The 25854-nt window shown below is 38.4% G+C and overlaps 2 protein-coding genes across 6 annotated transcripts; both read right to left on the minus strand.

The window, feature by feature from the left end:
* Positions 1 to 472: 472 nt before the first annotated feature.
* On the minus strand, positions 473 to 17665 carry hhat (hedgehog acyltransferase). 4 transcript variants are annotated; one of them, XR_004021106.1, is made up of 13 exons: positions 17136 to 17240; positions 16326 to 16470; positions 16179 to 16243; positions 15870 to 15983; positions 15580 to 15774; positions 14368 to 14580; positions 13862 to 14039; positions 11547 to 11697; positions 9698 to 9733; positions 7004 to 7205; positions 6397 to 6541; positions 5533 to 5712; positions 473 to 1807 (listed from the first exon to the last, which is right to left on the minus strand). XR_004021106.1 is itself a non-coding variant. In XM_030748298.1 (12 exons), exons 1-12 carry the CDS (start codon positions 17178 to 17180, stop codon positions 1722 to 1724), a joined length of 1575 nt encoding a protein of 524 aa, XP_030604158.1. In that variant the 5' UTR covers positions 17181 to 17240; the 3' UTR covers positions 475 to 1721. The 4 variants fall into 4 exon arrangements, 3 of the variants coding, with proteins under 3 accessions (XP_030604158.1, XP_030604159.1, XP_030604160.1); XM_030748298.1 differs by lacking the exon at positions 5533 to 5712 and having other exon boundaries at positions 475 to 1807; XM_030748299.1 differs by lacking the exons at positions 5533 to 5712; positions 17136 to 17240 and adding an exon at positions 17542 to 17665 and having other exon boundaries at positions 476 to 1807.
* A 753-nt stretch (positions 17666 to 18418) lies between these two features.
* myoz1a (myozenin 1a) lies at positions 18419 to 24742 on the minus strand. 2 transcript variants are annotated; one of them, XM_030748348.1, is made up of 7 exons: positions 24514 to 24741; positions 22880 to 22966; positions 21029 to 21216; positions 20552 to 20585; positions 20315 to 20404; positions 19303 to 19468; positions 18419 to 19223 (listed from the first exon to the last, which is right to left on the minus strand). In XM_030748348.1, exons 2-7 carry the CDS (start codon positions 22962 to 22964, stop codon positions 18989 to 18991), a joined length of 798 nt encoding a protein of 265 aa, XP_030604208.1. In that variant the 5' UTR covers positions 22965 to 22966; positions 24514 to 24741; the 3' UTR covers positions 18419 to 18988. The 2 variants fall into 2 exon arrangements, with proteins under 2 accessions (XP_030604208.1, XP_030604207.1); XM_030748347.1 differs by having other exon boundaries at positions 20315 to 20585; positions 24514 to 24742.
* Between the last annotated feature and the right edge of the window lie 1112 nt (positions 24743 to 25854).

Raw genomic sequence — 25854 nt, forward strand, 5'->3', positions numbered from 1 at the left:
AGCAGTAATCAAGACTCAACAAACCAGGCAACATTTTTCTAATCTTCTGTCCAATTTTGGTGAGTCTGTATGAACTATAGCTTCAGTTTCCTGTTCTTTGCTAACAGGAGTCACACCTTCTGTATAAGTGGCTATTTGAGTTTCTGTTCCATTCCTATTAGCTCGAAGCAGTCTGGCCATTCTTGCCTGACTTCTGGCATCAACAAGGCATTTTTCTCAGAACTGCCACTCATTGGATATTTTCTTTTTCTGATCATTCTCTGTAAAGCCTAGAGATGGTTGTGTGGGAAAATCCCAGGAGATCAGAAGTTTCTAAAATACTCAGACCAGCATGTCTGGCACCAACAACCATCCCATATTGAAAGCCACTTGAATCACCTGTCTTCCCATTCTGATCAGGTCCACTCGACCATGTCTACATGCCTAAATGCAATGAGTCACTGCCATGTGATTGGCTGATTAGTTACTTTCTTTAACCAGCAGTTGAACATGTGATTGTCACTCAGTGTATATGAGGCTAAACTTTCTTAATATGTATAACATCTGTTTTTGCAATCAATAAACTGAATATTGAATAAATACAATGATATTTAATCTGGTAATGTATATCTTGAGGAAAACGTAAAATTCAAAAGTGGCTTGATAACCCTGATTTTAAAAATCCATAAATACATTTTAAAAAATCCACAGTTTTACTAGTCAGTCAGCATTGTGTACACCAACTTCTAAATAAACTCTTCAGTATATTATTCAGCAGTGTCACTATCACCTGTCTAATCAACCTATGACCTGCTAACATCCCCGGCAATAAAAGCTTTACAGTAAAGAACAAATGAACTGGACTCATCTGCTGTTTCATAACCCACAGTGTTAATCACATTGCTGTGAATCAGCAGACACATTCTGACAGTCCTTGATGACCAAGTATTTGACAGATTTGGACAGATGGGAAATGAGTTTTGCACCAAAATGAGATTTTACTTTTGGCTAAATTTAGCTGTGATGTTGACAATTTGAAAATACAAGGTGATGCACTGTGTAACAACAAATGAGCCAAAATGTAAAAATATAGCTTGTCATTTATTATATCTCAGCTGTAATAAATTGGTAATCAACAATGTTAGCGCTTTGAAACAAAAGACACAAATTAATTAACTTAAATTATTAGTGTGTTTCTGCTTTGCCCAAATTAAATTTGTATTCTGCAGCTCTATACTCAGCCTTTGATTTTTTTTTGTCCACAGTCTACCTCTGAATGTCTTTTTTGTGGCAAGCTACAAGAGGACAATAAATACTTTCTCCAGCTTGCTGCAACTCTGAGCAATTTCTTGACACAGTCATATAACCAAGACAGATTCACACAGATTCCACATTTCTTTTACAGTTTCTTAGAATAACAGTGAGTATAGCTTACTGCCTAGGGCTGCTGTTAGAGACTGCCCTGAATTTGCAACATTTTATTACAGTTTGTGTGCACTTACATTTCACCCAAAGTACAGAAAACTTTCTCAGTGGGTATAAGCTTACAGGCAGATTTTGTGCAGTCCTGCAGGTTTTAGAAACTGACTGCTCAGCGGCACTTCAGCCAGGTTTGGACTGGCTATGAGCCAGATTCACCACAGTGAGACTCTGGCCGGTGAGGACAAGGCACTGGAGTCAGCAGGTTGCTGTAGCTGTCCAGTAGTAGGGATTCTCAGTCCCTGTTATAAAGTCAAGGTGACTCACGGTGGGTGAGGAGTCCACTCAAGTCCAATCTGAGCATAGCAGTAGAGGAAAGCTATCATTGGTGGGGCCATGGTAGACCAGCCTGAAACAAAAAGAAAGCCAATGTATTTACCCATTTTTATATTTTAAAATATTTAAGTAATGATGATGATGATGATGATGATGATGATGATGATGATGATGATGATGATACTTTATTGATCCCACAACACAGTAGATATGTTGTATAGTCAGTTATTTTATTATGAATGAAACTTAAACACAGCTCAAGAGTAACTGCTAAGTAAGTAGGTTTGTTCATTTCCCTCTGCGATACAGTGCTGTTACATTTTTTTTTTCCTTCTCCTTTTTCTATTTTTAGCCGTTTCTCCGAGGGTCGTGCAGGCAGGTAAGGACAGCTGTCTGCACCTCCTCCCCAACTGGCCTGCCTCCAGATTATCTCACTAACCTGCACCTGCACCCACAATGCTTTTCAATAGTCTATTCTTTTCTATTCATGCCAAAATCTAATTCGCGTACACACTGGCTGCTTTATCCACAGCTGTACTGCCAGTTTTACTGTCTGTGTAAAAGAAAGGTTGCATGAGCTGAGGTCCAGAAAAGCTGTATTATGATGCAAAATATTTTAATGGTGCGCTGAGGTTAAGTTTTGTGTTGTGTAGTTTGCAGTGTGTTTTTGTTTGATTGCAACTGTCTTAAGAAAAAGCCTTGAGCTTTTCAGTAAATACCAACTAATTATTAATCACATTAAACATAACATTTTCACACAAGCTTTTGTGAAGCATTTCTGATATGTTCATTCATTATTTAAAGCCTTTTAGCCTGAGACCATGTGTGCATCGTGAGCCAAGACATCCCAGTGTTTTTCTTTGCAGGTATCTACATTTCATCAACACCCTCAGTGTGAAATATGTTCTCCAGCCAGTCATCCAATCTTTGATGTGGCCAAAAACTAACAGTGAAAAGGCAAAGTTGAAGTAAACACCACTAGCCAGTTGTAACTTTTGACACAATTCTGAAATGCTTTGGAATTGCATGTATTTTTGGAAGATAGCATGTCAATAAACCCTGACAAGGACAGGGGAAAATACTAAGGTTCCATTATTAAGTTATTAAGGTTCCAAATTACTGCTTGTTACTACACCACAGTGTTTTTTGTTTCTTGATTAATGTGTCTCTTGCTGATCAGAATGACTCTTCATAGAAATGTAGAAGCCTAAAACTTCTAGGTTAGCTCTTTATTTTCCACCACTCTGGTTACATTAGCATTAGACAGACAGAAACAAGGGGAAAGTGTGAGGCTTTTGCTGCTAGTAACAGTCTGTCAGTCAGTCAACTGGTGTATAATTTTCCTATGGACTCAGCAGATTATCCCATTTGTTATCAGTGGCTTATGGATTTGTGCAATACAGTGGTTAGCACTATCGCGTCACAGCAAGAAGGTCCTAGGTTCAAATCCACCTTGGCCAGGACCTTTCTGTGTGGAGTTTATATGTTTGCGTGGGTTTTCTCCGGGTACTCCAGCTTCCTTCCACAGTTCAAAGACATGCAGTTATTGGGGTAGGTTAACTGGTGGTTCTAAATTGCCCATAGATGTGAGAGTGAATGGCCGTCTGTCTCTCTGTGTTTGCTCTGCGACAGGCTGGAGACCCGACCAGGGTCTTCTCTGCCGCTCTATATATAAAATAAAATATATAGAGAGAGATGGCAAACCAATCAGTGGCATTACAAAGGTTCCTTCTTTGTATATAAAAGAAGTATAAATGTTTAGTGCCATTTAGCAAATCTTGCACACAAATAGAATTTATGACTGAAACACTAACACTGTGGCTTCACAGCGTAGTGGTTAACACAATGGCCTAATGCACAAAATATCCCCAGTTCAAGACGGGGAGGAGACACAAATCCTTGGGAGGGAAGGGCATCTGGTTTAAAAATGTGTGCTGAATGAAATACGTGGATTCATCTACTATGGCGACCCCTTTTGAATAAGAGAGCAGCGTGCGCCCTTATTGTTTGCTTTGGCAGGTTTTTTTATGCCGGATGGCCCTCATGATGCAACCCCAGAAGTAATATTATTTAGAGCAAATACAATCTCCTAAATTGAGAATGTCTCCCACAAAATAACCCCACAGGCCGTTTTTGTGAGCTGTTATAACAACCATTAGTTAAAGTAGTAAAGTTGAGCGACCTCTAGTGGGAATTAAACACTCTAGAATTAAACAATAAATACATAACAGTACAAAGGTACTTCTGTTTGTGTTGTCTAGAATTAAAACTGGCAGTGATCACTGGTCTGTCTCTTAGCTGTAACTTTAGAGTACATGGATGCTTTCAGGTACAAGACTCAAGGGAACACTGTCAACACAAACAACTTTAGACACACAGTGTGATTATGAAATTGTTTGTTGTACATTTTGCCAGAAAGGTCAGGGAGCAATTACACTACTGCCTGTACCACTCAAAATCGTAGACACTCATGTTAATGAAACCACAGCTCCCTCTCTGTGGTTTCCTGAGAGGACATGTGCAGATAGAAGTAACTGCCTCAGGCATTTCTGCTGGATCCAATAGTATATCTCAATTTAAAATATAAAAATACATGCAGTCAGTGAAAGAAGCAAGCTTATAAAGTGATTTGTTAAATCATGCATTTCTAATTTTCCAGTCTTTACTTTTAGTATTTCAGTGATCCTAATAAATCACCATAAAAGCAAACTGAGATTCCAAGCTATAGTGCAGCTCTTGTTCTGAATAATTCACAACTGAAATGGTATTTTCAAACACCATGCCCTTATTTTTAGGTTTCTCTTAACTTATTTACACTGAGTCTACAGTATTGTGAGCACGAAGGAGGTCAGGAGTGCTCGAAGAGGCATAACTTTACACACCATTTGCTGCTGCCAACAAAATTTTACTGTGACAGTAAAGCTTAAGTGGCAAATGGAAAATAACCTTTGTGAGGCAAAGTGGCCACAGACTGTGACCATAAGCAGAAATGATAAAATAATAAATGGTGATAAAAAAAAGGGGCAAAACAAAGATTGTATGCATGTCTGAAGCGCTACACAGAAGTGCTTTAATTGGTAGGTTTTCATTTACTGTACAACATAAACTAAAATCTGCACCACATGGAAAGAAAAAGTTGCAAAAAAAGAGAGAGATGGTCCTATAGAGACCTATAGAGAGATGGGAGCTATACATCAATATTGTTTTTTATTGATGATAAAAACAATTGCTCAATGAAAAAAAAATGCCTCCCAGTACTACATACAGCAGCTTTGTAGCAACTTTCATCTTTCATCTGTTTAAAATCCTATTTTCAGCAGCAGGCAACAGTTTTTAGCTCTCATGAGCACAGAGTAAACCATGGTTTCAGCACCAAACAGAAGCACACTGACAGTCTGTGACTAGCTGGTAAACACATTTAGCAGCTAAAGAGTCACTTATTCCCCTCAGGAGTTAGAAGAGTCAAAGAATGAGCTGGAAGGCAAGAAAGCGAGAGAATGAAGCAATTGTTTCCTAACATGTAACACTTGTCCAAACTTTACAGGCTAAAAAAAAAAAATGTTACGGTTCAGCGTCTCCCACTGCTCACAAATGGATAAATGTCATGTTTTTTTCGGATTGTTTTGGTTCAAGCTATTTCCTGTTTTATTTTGTAATCAGTGGCTCTCATCTACTGCTGTCAGATTTATTTTAATTTTCCATCATTATTTACCCATGCCTTATTAGTTTCACCTGTGTTTTCCGCACCTGTTCCCTGTCCCCAATTACTCTCCTGTGGTAAAACAGTGAATCACCCACCAGTATTTATTTGTTGATCTCTGCCAGATTGTCTTGTTCCTGTCAGTCAGGCTTCACAGCATTTTCCTCTTGTTCATTTTTTATCTTTTTGTGGTTGACCCCTTTTGTTTTTTGGGTTTAGCCTTTTGCCTCTTCTGGATTCTTTGCCTCACAGCTTGCTTTATTCTGTATGACCTCTGCCTGTTTTGAAAAAAAAAAAAAATTGGATTTTGGCGTTTTACTCAGCCTCTATATTTACTACATTATACTAAACAAATCTATTATTGATATAAATAAGTAAAACTCTATTCAAATTCCACATTAAAAGTTTTTGTTAATATCCTATACAGATGATGCGACATTCCACTGATGAGCTTTTTAGCAGTGACTGTACTCCCAGCCCAGTGGCGAGTGCAGCTCAGACTGCCTATCGCAAGTAGACAGACTTCAGGAGGGCCTGCCATCTTGCTTTAGGTACCCAATGAGCCAAAAAAAGAGTCACTGGAAGAAAAATAGGGACTGGCACAACCATAAGCAGATGTCTCTTTATTTGCCTGCACAGATAAATTAAATTGGAAATACTGTTAAATCTACAAACCTACTGAGAAGCAACATTTTTAATGATTTCTTACATTTTATTTATGAGTTTATTTTCTAGTACATATGGGCTGGCCTCGCTCTGTTGCTTTGGAAAAACAATATTTAGCTGCTCTCACCGCTGAGGGCAAACATGTGATGACCTACAATGCAACTCAGCTGTCAAATTAAAAGAAGCACATGACTGATAATCCACACTGGAGAATGTACCAATGCCAGCTGATACAATACTGCAAAATAAAGCCACACGCGTTTCCCATTGAGTGCATGTTGTGGAAAGCAATTTACCGTGAATGAAGACACGTTTCCAGAAGATTCTGCCAACATGTATTCCCCCAAGGAACACCAGATTAGAAAGGATGAGCATAGCAGTGGAGAAGGCAAAGACAAGGGCAACGCAGCGCCTTTTCATCACCGCGGAGAAATTCTGCTCCTGGGAAATCAGAAAAAGAAATACTAAGAAGGGAACCACAAGAAATTTCTTTTGTTTGTTAGAAGGAACAGAGGCACCTGGCACAAATGAACTGTGTGACCATAAACTAGGTGGATTTCACGGTGCGCCATCAGATATGAGTGCTATTTTGAGAACATGAACCATCCCCCAAGGCTATGGCCAAAGCACCAATTGTTAATGTATTGGAAACAGGCTTTTACTAACATGAATATTTCAGGTTAACTGTACTTCCCAATTAGATGTGACAGGACCCACTCAGTTTGTCTCCTGTCTGTAATTAGTGTATCCTCTCTGGGCATTATCTCTCACTAAATAACATAATATGACCCCTTTATTTCTGCAGGAAACATTTTTATTACATCCGCACATCTTAACTGAAAGAATTACTAGGGAATTTTAATCTCCTAATGCTTTAGCACTGTCAGTGGATTTCAAACTTACAACTATGGAGTGAATAAAGGTTGAGGCAAAGAGAGACTTCACTGAATTTTCCACCAGAACTCCAGCCCAATTCATCAAGGCCCAGTACTGTAAGAAGTCGTGGCCGCCGTGCCAGAGGCAGACGAATCCAAACGCAATGCCAGTGGATACCATCTTGTAAAGAGGACCATGGCGTGAACCTCCCAGCGGCACATAAATGTATCTGAAACAAAAAATAGTAATCCAGCATCAGATGAATAAATAAATAAAAAAGGAGATTCTTAACTGTCTAAAGATCAACCAACAGATGTACCATTTTTTATTTGTAGGACAAGGAAAAATAGTGCCAATGTAAAAAATAAAAATGGCATAATGCATAGATGAATACCAGAACCTGTCAGAAAAAAGCTGTGATGTCATGCTCAGTGATTTTACTTTTAAATGTGGCTCTGACGCCCAGCTGCAAAAATAGAGGCAAACCAGAGAATATCAAGCAAGCTATTAACAACTTTGGAGGTGGGTTAATGTTTTTAAAGTGTTTTCTGTGATTCACACCAAACCCTTCACACACATCAAACCCACTGTCTATGTCAAACTGACATTTCTGTATTATTCAGCACTTCAGCCAACCCCTTTTTGTTCTGACTTCAGCATATCGGTTAATAAACTGCGGATACACAGTTAAATAAAAGAGCGACATTTGAATCTATAGCACTGCTCCTGCAATTCATTTTTGTGGTTTAGATTAGATTACGTTGCATGTGGTATAAAAATAGCAGCTCACGTGAGAACACACTTGATGTGAATAATATCCAGTCATTATCAAATGTGGAGCATGTTGTGAAGAAAAATTACCTCAGATACTGTGAGAACCTTGTCTGTCCCCAAGGTACTGTCTGAACATACTATATCACTCCAACACACTTAACAAACAAATCATTGAATGCAGTGTTGCTGAGCTGGGAACTCATTATCTCAGCCACCCTGTGGCTAATCAATGTTCCTGAAAGATGAGCCAGCATTTTCTGAGCCTTAAATAGAGTGGCCAGCTCGGCCATACTGAGGATGAAAGTAGGTGCAAGGACAGATGGAAAGGTACCAGAATGTGAAAGCCAGAGGAAACTGAATACCTAAACATCCATCCATCTAAGATATTCATTTAGATGTAGATTGATTCTAAACAGATGTTATTCAAAATATGATAATATTGTGCTGTACATTAATCCATGATTAATCAGTGTGTTATGTAACACCCGATTAATCCAAGCAGGTGGTGCAAACAACATGCTCACAGGCTTTATAGATTGTCAGCAGGAATTATAGAGTCTAGCATATTTTATTGTTGTTTCCTGTGCCCTTATGTAGACATGCAGTTTACTTAATCTGTTTTGATGTAAATGCAATAAAAACCAAAGTTAATTTCTGACCTTACGCCCAACCCAACCTATAACCCCACTTACATATTCACAAGCAATATTTACTAAGACGTGGGATCAAATGCTCCTTCTCATGTGTAGCTGCAATAATTCAATCAATAACCCAGTAAGAGCTCTTTTGTTGGGCAATAACTGAATGTGAGCGAAACACAGAACCTGAGAGACGGCGGCACACAGACAGGGAAAGCGCAATGGAATGGCGAAGAATGAGCCACTTAGCTGCCCAGGGAGACGGGGTGTCAGTGAGTCATGTAGAGCACATCATTTAACACCTACGCACTCATCTAGCGCTCTTCAGACAATTTCAACTGAATTTCAGAACTGCATTAAAACCTCTTTAAAAGCACTTTTGCAAGAAGGAACGTCGGGGGCATTGTGTCATGGGTATCATTTCGCATCTGCAGCAGGATAATTGCAACTGATATGCTATTAAGCAGGAGAAAACAATTTCCAATGGGCACGAATTAAAATGGAAACTTGCATTTGCAATTTAAATTCTGGGATCTCTAGCAAATTAATTGGAGCCATTTTAACTGTCTAATATGCATTCTTTCATAAAAGCAGATGTACATGTGCACCATCATACTGTACCTGTCAAACAATGGGGGTGGGGTTGGGGGGTGTTTTACACTAATTAGCAAATAATAACCAAGACGGGGAACATTTCCACTGCGTTCTCTGACAACCATGCAACTGTTGTGTTGCCTTAATGTAGCAACCTGCCGCAACCAAGCAAACCATAAATTCCCTATAGGCTGCATTCAGCCAAGTGTGCATCATTAAAAGCAAACAAACCAATAATGTGTGTTGTCCAAAGTACAAGCGTGCAAACAGATAATGTTCCCATTACAAATGCACATATTAAACAAGGAGGCATTTCTCCGGGGTGCACGGGCTGCACCACAATAGAGGAACTATTCACCAACAACATGCAACCTCATAATCATAAGAAAGCCTACATGCAAATGCAGCATCCTTGTCCATTATGATGAAAAATGTGGGCAGGCAGCAAGAGAATGGCATGGTTTTTTTTTTCTTTTTAAGGTTATTCAGCTGACAAGTTCAATGCCCCACAGGAAATAAGCTCCTTAATTGTATAACAGATAACAGATGCAAGTTTTCCAAATATTAGATAAGACAGACAGACATAAAGACAGACAAATAAATAGATGCAGATAGGTAGATATTCTTGAGGCATTATTTGATTTAGATGGCATTTCTCATTTTTAGTATGCATTAATGTTGGAATTAGTCAGCCCATTGCTGAAGTGCCTCTTACCTGATGAGCCATCGATACAGCCCCTCATCAAACTGCCTAAGAGTGAAAAAAAAAAAATACATTTGAGACACAAATTTACATAATAATATATCATTGAGTAAGAACCAGCTGAGCTCTGGGCTTCATATAAACTGAGTCCAGTGCAATAAGTACGTCTAAATGCATTTGTGTTTATGTGCTTTCTCTTTGTCATTAAGAAGATTAGATTTGGCTCAGTCTATAACTGGAGTTGTTTCATCAGTGATGTCGATGGATGGCTTTATGCAATCCATCAGTGTTTTCGACCAGTACATGCACACACACACACACAGGCGCAATTGGAGTGCATCAGTGTCAGCACACTGGTCTATTCTACAGCCTTTTTTTTTTTTTTTAACTGCAATACCGACACACAGCCTTCCAGCTCAGCTTTTTTTTGCTCTAAATATGGGAGTATTTCTCACTGTTAATTACATTTGGGAACAAGACTGATTGTAGTGGGAGAAAGTGACAAACTGCTGGGATACTCTGGTAATTTATAACTATGAGGTAAACCCAATCTGAGTCGCTCCTTTTGTGCCAGATAACAATATGTTCAAGGTTTGCTCTTAATTGCATATTTGTTCTGTTTAAAAACTGCTCACTGCTATACTAAGCTGCGAGTTTATTGAGTGCACCAAGCTAAAATGGTCCTGCAATAAAGCCTCCCTTGATGAAGGACATAAGCTCTTTTAGAGAGATGTTAACTCAACTTGATGGTGATGATGCGAATGCATTTTGCATAATATGAAGAGTTGTTTCAAATTTGTAACCCACCCAAACCCATACAAATGGTATGTACAAAATAAAGTAACACCTGCCATCATCATACAGCTAACTAACAAATAACTGCACAGTAAAAGCTAATACTAATAAAATTAGCTTTAATAACAGATTAGCTGAAATGAATGCTTATTTTGCACTATATAAACACATTTTCTGAAGTGGTACATGGTAAATACTAATGGCACTGCAGCACAAATGCTTATCCCTGTTTATACACTTAAATGTGTTGAAATCTTTTTGAGAAGAACCAAATAGTTTTTTTTTCCTTTAGCCTTTTTATAGCTTTATTCCTGCTGAACAAAATCCCTTATCCCTGTGTAACAAGCACTTTTCTTTGCATGTTCATTAACTTAGGCAATTGTGACCCCTTCAGCATAAACTAGGAATAGTCCTATTAGACAAGTTTTCATTTTAAATGAAACAACTTTCACATTATTTTTATATTTCCACTCTGTGTGACAGACATAACACAATACAAACTCTCACTATTACAGTACACTGTGTATAGTGTATAGTATATAGAGTATAGTGTATAGTGTGAATTACTTATTTTTATTTTTATTCTTCTTATTTATATGTGTGTGTATATATGGTTGCAGGTAAAAAATACATTTCACTGTGCATTGTACTGTGTATAACACTATCTTATCTTATCTTAAATACTAATAAACTGGAAATTTCCAGGTTCCCTTTAATACTAGCGCTGAGTTCAAATTAAACCATTACACCTTTTGATCTTACTTCAGTAGCTTTCATTTTGTCTCATGATTTTCTTTGCTGTTTAAACAACTCTGCCACAACTCCACTGATTAAAAGACTGGGCCTAAAAAGAATAGATCATAGATTAATAAAGTGTATTAATCATTATAATGAGTCTGAAAGAATGTGCCCTGTTTGAAACTGGACAATAAATTACTTTTAATCAAGGACACCAGGAAAGGGAGCTTTTCCAGTAAAGGGAGCATTTAGGAAAGCTAAGACCAGTAAAATACTATATTTCTTGTCAGTCACTGGTGTTAGCTGCAGGTGATTTCACTGATCTTACCTCCACATGCCTGTGAAACTGTACATGATGCTGACACAATGGGGAAGATTTGGGGGAACCAGCTTATCCAAAGTAGCGAGCATGGATGGAAGCCCAAACAGTACCAGGTACTTCACGTAGAAGAACTGGACCACAGCCAGAGCAAGACCACCTGTGAAACCAGGGGGTGAAACCAAATTTTAGATTCAGAACCAAAATTCAAATGAGTAGATGAGGGGGAAGAAACATTAGATGTGATTAAAATTTGTTAGAACCTGGCAGCCATGAAATGCTGAATTAATGACGTTTGAATCTGTTTGTCTATAATCTATAGACATTTCCTTTACCAGCGTATAACAACTCAGGGGCAGAGAGGTTAAAGTTCAATTTGAAAATTACTGAATTAATGGCTTGATGATAAAGTAAAAGTCCCTATACATAAATCCTGCCACTCGTTTAGTCTGAACTAAATAAATTAGGAGAAAGCCATAATTGCTATTTCAATAAGCATTGGCATGTAAAAACTACATGTATGGAGTCACTGATTAAATCACATCAAATCCATTTATTAAAGTAAGTTTGGTGGGATTTTTTTTTTTTTTTAAGCTCCCAAACAGGGAAAAACTGAAGGTTTTACATCTACATTATTCTGCAAAAGTCTTGACCCATCCATTATTTTTTTAAATTTTGCTAGAAAAATGGGAAATACATGCAGTAATTTATTTCAAAATGCAAAAATGGAAATACAACACATCATGCAAAAACGGAGTTTGTGCAATTCTAACAAGCTCTAAAGTTAATATTCTGTCTGACCACCTTTAATCTGCGACACAGCCTGAACTCTCTGAGGCAGCTTTTTTGTAATTTCTTTAAACAGTCTTCAGGAAGAGTTCTCCAGGCTTCTTGAAGGACATTCAAAGCTCTTCTTTGGATGTTGGCTGCCTTTTGTTCTGTCAGGATGATTCCACACTGCTCCAGTAATGCTGAGGTCTGGACTCTGGGGAGGCCAATTTATGAAAGATAGTGTTCGATTGTGTATTTTTCTATGCAGGTATGCTTCTCCAGCATTGGCAGTGTGTTTTGGGATCAGTTATAAACTGTCATGAAAAATGAAGCAATTCCCAGTCATATGTTTTCCAGGTGGTATTGCAAGGCGGATTGGATCAAAATCTGACTGTACTTTTCTACATTAATAATTCCATCATTTTTGACAAGATCCTCAACTCCACTGGCTGAAATACAGCCCCAAACCATGACATAGCTGCCACCGTGTTTTACAGATGGCTGTAGACACCGTTGTACCTCTCTCCTGACCTGTTGCCACTGACTTCTAGTCTAGTTCTTAAGTAATTTGGCATACTTCAGCCTCTTCTCCCCATTTCCCTTCCTTAAGAATGGCCTCTTGAGAGCCACCCTTCCACTGATTTGGATGAGGCTTTGGCAAACATTAGATGGCTCAATTAAAGAGCCAGATGCATCTCTCAGGTCCTGTGTCAAGCCTTTGTTGGATTTTCTTTTTTTTTTTTTTTTCAATTTCTTAAGGACATGACTTTCCTGTTCATCTGCTGTGTGTTTTTTTTTAGACCACTGTCAAGTTTGCCAAGTTTCTAGCTAATAGCTCTTTAGGAATGACCATGTTGGTGCCAAAATACTATTTTATGTCCATCAAACTGTGCTGTCTTTGGCATTTTTCATATATTCAACTAAGAAAATTTTAACTAATGTGTTTTTGCAACAGGCTGCTAATAAAGTGCCCCAAGGATGCAATTTAAAATGGATACTTGGTTGGGATAATTTTTGACCTGTAGTTTGAGGTCAAGCTCGCCGAGATTCAAACTCATCCGAGAGTTTTGCATCTATGGTGTGAATTTGAAAATCATAGATTATATCATTATCGAGTTATCGCATTCACAAGATTTTCAGAAAACTTGAACTATCTCGGATTACCTAAGTGGTTTCTCTCTCCACTATACTGTCTCGACATAACATCACAGTCCCAGGACTATTTTAAAATTCATAAGTTACCAATGTTAGACTTTAGATTCAAAGACCTTATGCAACACAATTTATACAACCATAATTTGTATACAGTATTTGGCTAATTTACAGTAAACGGATGTTTAATTTGCCCAAAAAATGTAAGTGCAAATAGATTATTACATCAAATTAAAATAAAAAAATAAAAAAAACAGTCTACAGGGTAGTCAACTCCCCAGGAATAAGCATATCCAAAACTTACTAATCCTGTGGTAGTAACATGTAGTAGGAAAATCTAAAGTTTAAACTTTAATAAAGCTGTACTGTAGGGAAAAAAAAAACAGAGTATCAAGACTTACCTAAGGCCCAGGGAGGAAGAATTTCTATGTAGGTCTCATTAGACTGGATGGAGTGCATGTACATGACATGGATCATGTATTCTGCAATACACCACCACAAAATGATCCGTCCTACTCTGAGCACCAAGTAACTAAGAGCAGATTCATCCCTGCTGCTTTCCTCAGCAGACTTCCGCATCTGTAAGTGAAGCAAGGGAGCATGTTAAGGACTGCTAGGTGAACCTTTACTCTTCCTGCCCAAAAAAACAAATGTCAGGGTTGTACTAAATGAGCCACCACATGCATGAATGAATAAGTACATATCTACTATAAAAAATAAATAAATAAGCAGGGAAAAATAAGTGAAACAGAAGAGGACATTGGACGAAAATATGCTGCTGCTCCTTTGTACTGCAAATACCCCACAGCTGAGCAGTGGAGCGTCAATCAGCCTTAGTCTCTTTCAGACAAAAAACAAAGAGGAAATTTTAGGCTAATCCTCAGTTTGATTCAAAAGAAGTCTTTACCTCCTCAATATAGTTTTTGTAGGTGACAATGGGTCCATTGTAGAAAAAAGGATGATAAAAGGTGTATGAAAACAGCCAGCAAAGCTGCACAACTCCACCACGGTCTTCAGGACTCCAGCAATGCTCCAGGCTGAAGCTGATGAAGCGCAGACCACAAACGGCAACACTGAAGAGCAGCAGATAGTGCTCCTCATCAGTCTCATACCAGCCTCTCTGTGTATGTAATACAGGGGGAAGGCCAATTACTTTTGACGGATTCCAGCAGAATCCTTGTATTAATAGTAACAATACAACACTAAATAGATGCCATTTATTTATACAGTATAAGAGGACTAGACTATGCTAAATGCAGTGAAATCAATGAGCAACACTAAAAAAAAAAATTATTCTAAATATGTTTGTATTTTTTCTATAATTATTTCTGTTCATCACTGTGTTGTATTGGAGGACACTGAGCTGTTGAATAAATGTACTCTAAATAAATTGACTTAACCATGTGATGTGGACAAACAGCAGAAGCAAGCTGAGTGACCAAATGGCTGTATATTCCCTTAGTATTCTGCACTCTCTTGTGTTCATTGCAAACATGACAACAGAAGGTGGAACAATAGAGGAAGTTCTCAAAATGAACTTGACATAAAATAAAATGTAAATAGATATAGTGATGTTATAGAGTAGTTTCTGCAAAAATGTAATATAGAATTTTATTTGTTTTAAGCTGCTAAAAAAATGGATGGATATATATTCATGTTTTAATGAATGTATAATCTCCTGAAAATAAGAATTATTGTGTTTTTATTACCTTATAATAAGCTCTTTATGTCTACAGATGGAGTAAAGCCTGCCCTTGTTTCTACAGTGGCCTGGAATGAACAAAATTAACACTGGCTCTAGAGAGGACCCTTTACATTTTAAGAAAACATCCTTGGTTCTCCTAACTGCTCTGAAGAGGAGGGTGAGGCGAGGGGTACTCAGTGATTTGTAGCCACTAAATCCTACACAAGCCTGATTTGAGTGCTTTATATTTGTCTGCTATTATCAGTGTAGATATTCAACAGTCTTTGCAGAAAATTGTGTGGTTTGTTGTTGATGCTGTCAAAGTTATTGTTTTTGTGTTAGTTTTAGAACTAGCTGTTGTTTTGTAGGCGTTCAAAACACCTACAAGTGTACAGGAAAAGATTTAATGTAGGAGTTAAAGCTAAGTCAACCCACCTGGATCTCTTGAAGTGCCTTGATGTGAGGTGTGTAGAGCAACAGCAGGTTACATGCCCATGACAGAGAGGGCTTTCGCAGCCAGGCCACAGCAAAGGACAAACCCAGATGTACCAGCAGCACACTGACACCTTTAATCCCCAACACACTGCTGGCTGCTAAGAAGCCATATATCGCAAGTGCTGGCACTCTAAGCTGTTGGAAATACATAAAAATATGTGGGATTAAAACGTCTCCCACCTAGCAGCTATATATTATTTTTAAAGAAAACTGTAGCAGCTGCTTTGTACCTTGGGGTAAAAGATGCTGGTCAATCTTGATAAAGCACCATGACCAATCAGAGTCCACAGTAAAGATTTCTTAGCCCACTCAGTCCAGAAATTCCACTCGAAGTCTAAAGGGTCCTGACAAAAAAAACAAATCAATTAATTTTTTATGTTAAACCTGTTAAAAGCTATTTTAACAGTCAACATATGTTAAGGTCTTTTATTTCTATGTATTAATACACTCAACAAACATTTAGTGCACTATAATGTCTTAAAGTCCAGTCTGTTGTTTCAGACAGGGCTTTAAATCAATAAATTCAGCACTGAACTTACCCTTTTAAAACCCTTAAGAAGGCCCTTTTCCAACTGGAACTCTCTCTCTATGCCCACTTCATGCTCTGAGGTAAAAACAGGACATCACAGCTTCATTTCTCTTCTAATTTCATCCAACTAATTCTGATATCCACCTTTCAACTTTACCTTTGCTGAACCTGTGCAATTGATAGAAAGAGTACAGATGAGAGCCCAAGGAAAGGACCCAATACACAAAGACCTCTGTCCGTGGCAGGGGTGCCAACTGGGCCTTTGAGATGGATGCCATCAGGCAAAATGCACTATAGTGCACCTAAAAAAAGAAAGAGTCATATATATTTATTTATATACAGTACCAGTCACAGTGATAATTGCTCAAATAAATAACTGGAAATATCATCTATTACAGCTGACATTTCATTTTGTAAAAATGTAAATTTTTGCAAAATTTCCTTTCGCGGGTTATTAACATTTAAATTGCACACTACAGCTAGTATAAGCTTCTTTGTTTTTATCAATTTAATGTAAGACATCACGAAAAATGGTGACAAGACATTGTAAATAATTCAGTACTAACTTTTCAGAAATTCTTTTGTTTGTTTTTGTTGTTTTTAAATGTTTTAGTTTTGTTTTACTTTTCAGTAATTCTCATTACATTACTACAGAGCGTGTAAAGATACACACAGCTGGTTTTCATTCAGCTTAACTATCATGAGTTTGTGACTCTTTAAGAAAGTTTGTACCTGGCTAATTGTTCAACGACAGGATGAATGGCTGAAATATTATACAACAATTAATTTTACTATTAAGATTTATTTGTTTCCCTTGAAAAGTGTTGTGTATAAAAACAACACAAAGAAACTAGCAACGGGAATCCGGAGATTTCTCCAACGGTGGATAAACTTTTTTTTTTAGTTTACTTTTAATACAGATTTTCATACATAACCTATTATACAGTAAGCGCACATTTTAACGCACTTCGAGATATACTTGAAAAAGCGTATGTGGAGGAAAATTACGCATTTTGTCCTCCTACCGACTGAAATCTGCTCAACGATGAGGTGCTATAGCGCTGGCTAGCACTGCAGTCGCTAGGTAACACTGTCCAGAGGTTGCTGGCCGTGACGTATCGACCTCGTAACTGCCTGTACAGGGCTACAATAATATCCCCATATGTCCAAACAAGTTAACGGTACTACACCAGAAACCGTCTCGGTATATGAGCTTATGACAAGGCCACTAACATAAAGTCGGTCCACATGTATTTAAAAGATGATGATTTGGCCATTAGTTTGCGAGGTTTCCAGGGAAATTCCGCAAACCATCCCTCCAAAATACATATTTAGCGAAGCTAGCTAATCGATTGAAGAGTTTGTAATGTTACCTTGTAGTACTGGGCTGATGTCCATTGCGTTGCTGCAGACTGCAGACTTTACTGTGGTGCTTGGACAGTAGATTCCCCCGGTATCCAACATTCAAAGGTACTGAATTCTTCCTTTTCCTTTTCCTTAGCTATAACTTTTTGGAGCATGACTGCCCCCAATTGTGCGGGAGTTGCTTAGCCGGAGAAGTACTATTAAAAAAAAAAAAAAAAAAAGGTTCTTATTTGTTATTTCATATTTATATTTAGTATTTGAAGTTCAAAGTGCATTTATTGACTGAACTGGTGACCATTATTTATGGTTTCTTAATTTGGATTTAGTCTTTACTTTAAACTACTCCCAGGAATTTTGCACCTCTTCTTTCTGCTGCTTCCATTAGGGGTCGCCACAGCGGATCATCTGCCTCCATCTCACCCTGTCCACAGCACCCAACCTGCATGTCTGTCCTCCTTCACCACATCCATGAATCTTCTCTGTGGTCTTCCTCTCCTCCTCCTGTCTGGCAGCTATATATTTAACATCCACTGTGCAGTATATCCTCCATAACATATTTAACTAATTTGAATCTGATAGCTTTAAAATCTGCTAAAAAATAAGATTAAAGCCAATTTTTCTGGATGCAGGTTATTTCTAACAATTTATCATTCTACAGTAAATCCTGTTTTACATAGATTAACAGTTGCTGTTCATTTAAGTAACTGATTGCGTAAATAGTTTGCTAAATTATTTGATTTTAACTGTGAAGATACTTTGCTCACTTCTACCAGTCATTAAAACTACGTGCTTTCTTTCAATTAATAAGAGATTTGAAATGTACATTGTGCATTCAAATACTGTATATTTAAAGAATTCCTTCATCTGCAAAGTTATTTACAGTGTTACAGTTTATTGTGGAGAAACTGTGTTGTTTTGTTTGGTTAAGGGATCAGCAACTGCATGCATGTTGTGTTACACAGGTTTATAGGTTTTTAAAGCTCAGCAAATTATCAAACATTCATAACAACAAAAAAGGCAATCTTGGGATTTAACAGGTATGGTAACAAGTTGGCATTCAGACAGCCTGCACAATAGTTACTCAGCATCCATCATCTATCCATCATATATGATTCATTCTTTCCTCAATGACACAATCTGCAATTTGTCACCTACAACAAACTTTCAGACAAATTAAAGGACTGCTTGGCTCAACTTATGAACTTAACAAATAAACATTTGATGTTTCATTTCTCTGTAACAACTAAAGCTTGTCTCTTTACAACCAAATACAGAGCATGTTAAGAACATGATCTTGTTTCATGTACACTTTCAGTTGTCCATGCTGAGAAATTCAAATTCATCAGTGTAATAGTTAATTGTAAGGTCATCTATTGTGTGTGCATGCTATTGTGTATGCATGCAGTCATGCTTGCATGTGAGTATGTGCACAGTGATCACAGTATGACTATGCTTTCACAGCTCATCAGTCTCTCCATCGAAGGGCACAGCATCGGTCTCCATGTGAATGCTGCTGGGCTCGCTGCTGCCCACCCAGCCAATAGGAGTGCGGTTGAAGGAAGGCCGGCAGCTAATGTCATGATGGTACACCACCGCAGGTTCAGGCTCCTGTTTGGTCGGCTCAGCTTCTGGCAGCTGAAATTTCAGAAACTGATTGGCCTTTTCAAAGCCACCATAGGGCATGGCACTCCTGTCAAGGCAAGGTGAGAGGTTAATTAAAGCCCCTGTTTTTCACACATCTTCCACATATCAGACCTTGAGGGAACTACCTGTTGAAACACTTGTACTTGGGCAGATCCTTTGTGGAAATGGGATATGGCATTTCAGTTTTTAGGGTGGCTAACAGACCCTCATCACCCTTCATGGCCTTCTCCCATGGTGACACATAGGTTTTCACATAAGTTTGCTTCTTAGTTCCGCCATCTTTTCCTCCTCCTGTAAAGAAAGTCATCCACACATGCTGCATATGATGTGGTGTTTGTTGATCACTTATTTAGATGAAACTTATTAAAATTTTGGGAAGGGTTAGTTAGGGTTGTTGGGATGGGTTGTACTTTATTGGTGAGTTACAGATGATCGGGTTAATAGCTGTATTTAGAGCCAGGACAGGTGAAAGACTGGAAATATCAGGAAACAGTCAGCCTGGTATGAACCAAAGGAAAAAAAAATCTGCCTAACATCACCGCTCAAGTTCACAAATTGATAGCCTATATCAGAAAAATAATTAGTAAGTAAAGCTTGAAAAAAAAGGTAGTGGAGTCAAAATATTGACTGTAGTGAGGGTCCAGTTCGGACCCTGCACTACAGTCCAGTTCGGACCCTCACTATTGGTCAAAACACCATCACTGGCCCAAACAGGCCAGGAGCTGGCCGTTCAACCTGCCCAACATACTTTTTTTTACTGGCCCTGAGCCATTGTTGGACTTCCTGGGGTGCTTTCTGCTTGGCAACCTCACACTGCAACATTTTCAACATGTTTGCTTTTTGTACACTTTGCCTTTTGTATGGCGATGGTTTGAAGTTTATTTTCTAGTTGAACTCTTAGCAAGAAAGCAAATGTGAATATTAAAAAAAAAAAAATATTGGACAGATCTTTCAATATTTCATTGTATTGAATTAGACAATATATTTATGCATTTTTTGTTTTGTTTTGTGTGCATATTGTTAAGAGATAATTGCTTTTTGTGAATGCATTTTAAATACTTTTTTGCAGAAATGGGCCTGCGTCATAAAACAGATTTGTCCTGTAAATGGCCAAAAGAAAACAGAAATTTTACCAACCTTTAAGTGGAGACCACTCACTACCACCTTCTCCTTTTCCATCTTGCTCACCCACACCAGCTCCTCCTGCACTTCCTGCTCCTCCCGCACCTCCCGCTCTTCCTGCCCCTTTGCTTCCAGGCTTTGGAGGAGGCACAGGGGCCAGTCCTCCTGTTTGTAGCCCTATAAAATTCAAACGTCCAGCCTCCTTGCTAACAAAATGCCCACCGAGGTTTATCATTTGACCTCCCATTTGACCTCCCAGGGAGGGAACAAACTTCTGGAGGTTGTCCTGAAAGAAATACGTTTATTCTAATCAACCATACACCCACCACACAACACTGATTTGTATTTCCTGAGTTATCAGGATCAGCATTTGAGCATTAGAGTACTTTGAATTATGATTGATGGTCTTTATCTGTTTCCAGACCATGAAAAAAGACTCATGTCACTGTTAAGATTGGTCAGTAATGATCTAAAGTCCAAGTGACTTAACATTTAAGAGATCAACATCTGCATCCTAGTACTAGGTTTCTTTTAAACAGGTATATCACTGAAAGCAAGCTTGCAAAGGTGTAGATACAATTCTTCAGCTATTGACTTTCTGCATGGAATTCAGAGCTACTTCAAGGTTTATCTGTGTAAGTTTTGATTTATTTATCCACATGTCAATAGCTTTCCACTGTAATGACAAACTAGATTTAGTTTTTTTTTTCCTGTGAACTAGGCTCTCACCATCGATTCACTGCTGAAGACGTCAGGGTTGTTCTCATAGATGAATTTCTCCACTCTCTGCTGTCTCATCTTGAACATCTTGGAGCCTCGGTTCTTCAACAGGGAAAGCTCCTCCAGCATGATGTCTTTGGGAGTCCTGATCTTTGTTCCCAGGTCAAATTCCGATGCCTCTGGCTCCGATTCATATTCTAGGTAAGTGAGAGCCAAACAATGGCCCTAACATTGGTAACTGTGATAAAAAGTAGTATTAACTCATAAAGAGGGCTTTATTTGAACAACGGTAACCTTTATTAGTAAATAAATTGACCAGGCAGATAATCAGATGCTAACATGTTTAGTCATAACTGTCAAAAATGGTCTTGATAAACAAAGATGCTTTTTGTGTTTCGTGCAAACATGTCAATGTAAGATAACTACAAAATAAATCAGAAAAAATTAACTAATTCAGTTATTACTCTTATAACTATGACAAAGCTATGACTTAGCTTTTACCTTACAATATAAAGTGGTATAAGATGACTGTTATATAAATAAAAATGGACAAAAGTTAATAACGTGCACTAGTGGCATGTGGTAATGTGAAAAAGAATGTTTTCACAGGACTCTGTGCAGTGCTGTGAAAACCCAAGTACGCCTCATGATTCAGTAGCTTGTGGAACCACCTTTAACTGCAATAACTTCAAGTAACTGTTTTCAGTATGACTTTATCAGTCTCTCACATCTTTGTGGAGGAATTTTGGCCCACTCTCCTTTACAATGTTGCTTCAGTTCATTGAGGTTTGCTGGCCTTCATTTATGCCCAGCTCTCTCAAGGTCCTGCCAGAGCACTTCAATCAGGTTGAGGTCTGGCCTTTGACCGGTCCATTGCAACACAACATCTTTTATTTTTCAGTCGTTCTGTTGTAGATTATCTGGTGTGCCTGGGATCATTCTCCTGTTGCATTACCCAGTTTTGGACAAGTTTTAGATGTTGGACAGATGGCCTCACATTTGACTCAAGAATCCTTCGGTATACAAACAGTTCATGGTGGACTCAGTGACTGCAAGGTGACCAGATCCCGTGGCTGCAAAACAAGCCTAAATCATCACCCATCCACCACCGTGCTTGACAGTTAGTATGAGGTGTTTGTGCTGATATGCTGATATGAATACAGACAGTGAACATGCTGAGATGTGCAGTCTGAGATGTGACTCTTGAGCTTTTTACAATTTCTTGTTGCACGTTGGACATTCTGACGTCAGACTGAATTACGCAGTAACATGCATGTGAATGCTCAAGACCAGCAAACTGCCAAAATGTCTGTTTTTATAGAGGTGGTCACACTTGCTAATCATCAGTTAATCAAGTGTATTTGATTAGCAACACCTGGCTCCTACTTACTGTCTTTATTCCTATAGAAACAGTAAGGGCATACTTTGTTCTTCACAGGACTTCCTGTGACAACTTTCTTTTTCACATGACTGTACATGTATGTGGTTTCTCTGAAGTAAAAGTCATTATTAAACTAGGTACGTATAAATGTGTCGTGACGTATTTTTCAAATGTATTGGTGGTTAATGTGGTAAAAGAGTTTCATAACATGATAAAAAAAAAATCAAATAAAAGCCAAAAACTAAAAAAATCAACCTGGAGTTATGTCATAATGTGAGACTTTGTCAATGAATTTTGCAGCTGTTTTGTTTTAATTGTGCTGCAGATAATATCACAGCTTATTCTCTAATATTTGTACCCCAAGAACTTGTTCTACTGCCTATCATCCATCTATTTCTGCGTGTTGTGTTTATATGAAAGAGCTGTACTGAGAAGTGGTAATTTGGTTTCATAGTCACATCATTTTATGTCAGCCTTACCATCCTGAGCGATATGTGATAGGTCAGTTATGATCTTGGAGGGCTTTTTCCGCTTGGTTAGAGGAGCAGGTGTTCCCAGAGGCATGACTGGAGGGCCAGGAGAGAACATAAAACATTACTTCTGGCTTAAAAAAAAATATAGAACAAGTGAAGATAAAGGTGAAACCTTCATACTCAAGAGTTAAATAATGCCAAAGCTTCTCCAGAAAAAACAATATCATGAAAGGGATTAATTCAACAAAAATAACATTTAAAATTTTTGGATGTTTAGTTTGAAATAAAACTGAAAGTGAAAAAAATAAAATTAAATAAAATTAAAAAAAGAGAAATCAAAGAAGAGAGAAAAGTGGTTGATATCCTCAGTCATAATATTCTACTTAACACCATTTGTACTGTTTTTCTTTCAATTCTAACATTGATTTGCACGATATTTACAAGATAGCTCTCCACCATCAACACCTTACCGCCAACATCAACCCCTGAAAGTGAATACCCAGGCCCTGAATGTATCAGACAGACTGACAGCAAGGGCCTGCCTCATTTTTCAAGTTCAAGCTGGATGTCAGTGCCCTCAGATTCCTTACATTCTCTAGTGAAATAGAAGTCTGCCCTGAAGAAAACATATAGCTCAATATATGTTTCAGTTTTGTTTGGAGACACATGATCTGTACACAGACTGCGTCAACGTAAACAGACACATGCTGTGGTTGAGACAGAAATTATTGATCTGTGAATTCTGGTACAGCAAAGTGAAAGCCTCAGGATTATAAAATTTATGGAATTGTTCATATTATATGATCATATCCCTGCATGAAAACATAAAGGTAGGCAAAGTGGGACAAATACTTTCCTGTCTCAGGCAAAGATGTCCCTTGTGTAGCATCTGGTTTGCACGTAATTATATGTGTGTGTTGCTTAGTTTTTTTGTCTTTCGGCCAGACAGAACACCTTCAGCTCTCAGCAGTTTCTTTAAGGCCCAGTCAAGTGGCAAAACATCACATCACATCTAATGGCTGTAACTCAACCCACTGCAGCTATTTTTAAAAGCCATTTCCAGCCAAGACATTTTAGCGACATGCAATGGCGTCATTCGACTATCAAATGGGCTCGACACAACCCTTAAGAACACAATATGCACCTCCACAGAATAATTCTGACTATATATTTTGTCCGTCTCTCAAAACGTGTACAAACTGGAATAGTTATCGATGTTAACGAGGAAGATGTCTTTTACTTCCCTTAAATAATTAAAAGCTGAGGGACATCTGTTCTCAGATTTACCAACCCCTCTTGGTTTGGCAACACCGTATAAAATCTCTGCAACACCCACAAAGAGAAATGATCAGCACATTCACCCATTCTTTTGGTAATTTTAAGAAATGATAGAACATTTTAAAAGCGGCAAAGGGACTTTCATAGCCATGCTACATCTCTAATTCTTTCTTGGGTGGAATTAAACTGCTAACCCATAATTTTTTGTTTATCAAGCTATTGAGGTCTTCCATTAGTTTCTCCTTAAGATCGTCTGCAAACGTGCAGAAATATGACTGGGACCACATTGCACATTGTAAATGCCTCTCACCATTTTTGCAGTATCCAAAACACAGTGATCTATGGGATGTAGATCCACTCACCGGGTTTTTGTTGTAATCCTGGCAGGGGGGACAGACCTATAAATACCAAACAGTAAAAAGTAGACCCAGGAACCGATCTTGGTGATCTTGATCACAAGTTTACAAATCCCTCAGTGCCTCTGACCCTACGTTTGCCTGGACCCAGGTCCCGGGAAGTGCAAAACCCAACCAACACTCAGATAGCAGATCTTTCAGGGGGCTGGGGCTGTGGGTGTTGGTGTTGGTGTCAAGATGGGGGGTGGGGGTGCATTAAGGCCAGGGAAGAAGTCTCTGTTGGCCAGCTGAAAGTGCTGATGGTGATATTAAGGGAACAAAATCATTCTCACAGATGGCTCAGAAGGCTATATTTAGTAGCAAAGAGAGAGGGGGGACAGAACTCAACTATAAGATAACCTCAGAGGACTCCGGGGTGTGTTTGGTGTATGCAGAGAGACAGGAGGGAGAGAATGAAAATATAAATGCACAGTGCAAGCTGAAGATTAAGTATGTGTATATATTAAGGCCATGTGAGTTTGTGTTTCAGATTGATGGTTGGCTCCTTTCTTCCTTACCATCCTCTAAGCTGACACTAGATTGTCACATTTCCAGTTTCCCCAAAGCACTGAAAGTGACGGACATGAGGAGAATGAGCTATGAGACATCTAACAGAGTTTGTGCAAACACATGAAAATATAGTGGAGAGCATCCAAAGGACAATAACAAGTGAAGAAAGTTTATTCTACTGTAAATGGACTTGTAGCTATATAGTACTTTTCTATGCTCACTCAAAGAACTTTTTTAGGCTACAAGACACATACACCCATTCACACAGTGCTATATTCAATGCATTTCAGCTCCATTCACCTCTCACAAACACACTCAAGCACTGAAGGATGTATCGAGTAATTTGGGGTTTAGACATACAGACTGGAGCAGCAGGTCACTGAATCGGGTATTGAACCGCTGACCTTGCACTTAACTGGAAGTCTGGAAGTTGTGCACACAAGGAGAAAAGAAGATCACAGACAGACCACAAAACAACAGGCAGGTCAAAATAAAAACTATGGGAGAGTGTGGACAAAAGGTGCAACAGTAGCATCTAGTCATGTGAAAAGGTTTTCACAGGACATCCCATGATTCATTAGCTTGTAGAACCAATTTTAGCAGCAATAACTTCAAGTAATTGTTTTCTGTATGACTTTATCAGTCTCTCACATTGTTGTGGAGAAATTTTGTCCTACTCCTCTTTACAGTGTTGCTTCAGTTCATTGAGGTTTTGTGGGCATTCGTTTATGCACAGCTTTCTGAAGGTCCCACAACAGCATTTCAATCAGGTTGAAGTCCAGTCTTTGACTGGTCCAT

Source organism: Archocentrus centrarchus, chromosome 15 (assembly GCF_007364275.1).
Source record: "Archocentrus centrarchus isolate MPI-CPG fArcCen1 chromosome 15, fArcCen1, whole genome shotgun sequence".
Classification (NCBI taxonomy): domain Eukaryota; kingdom Metazoa; phylum Chordata; class Actinopteri; order Cichliformes; family Cichlidae; genus Archocentrus; species Archocentrus centrarchus.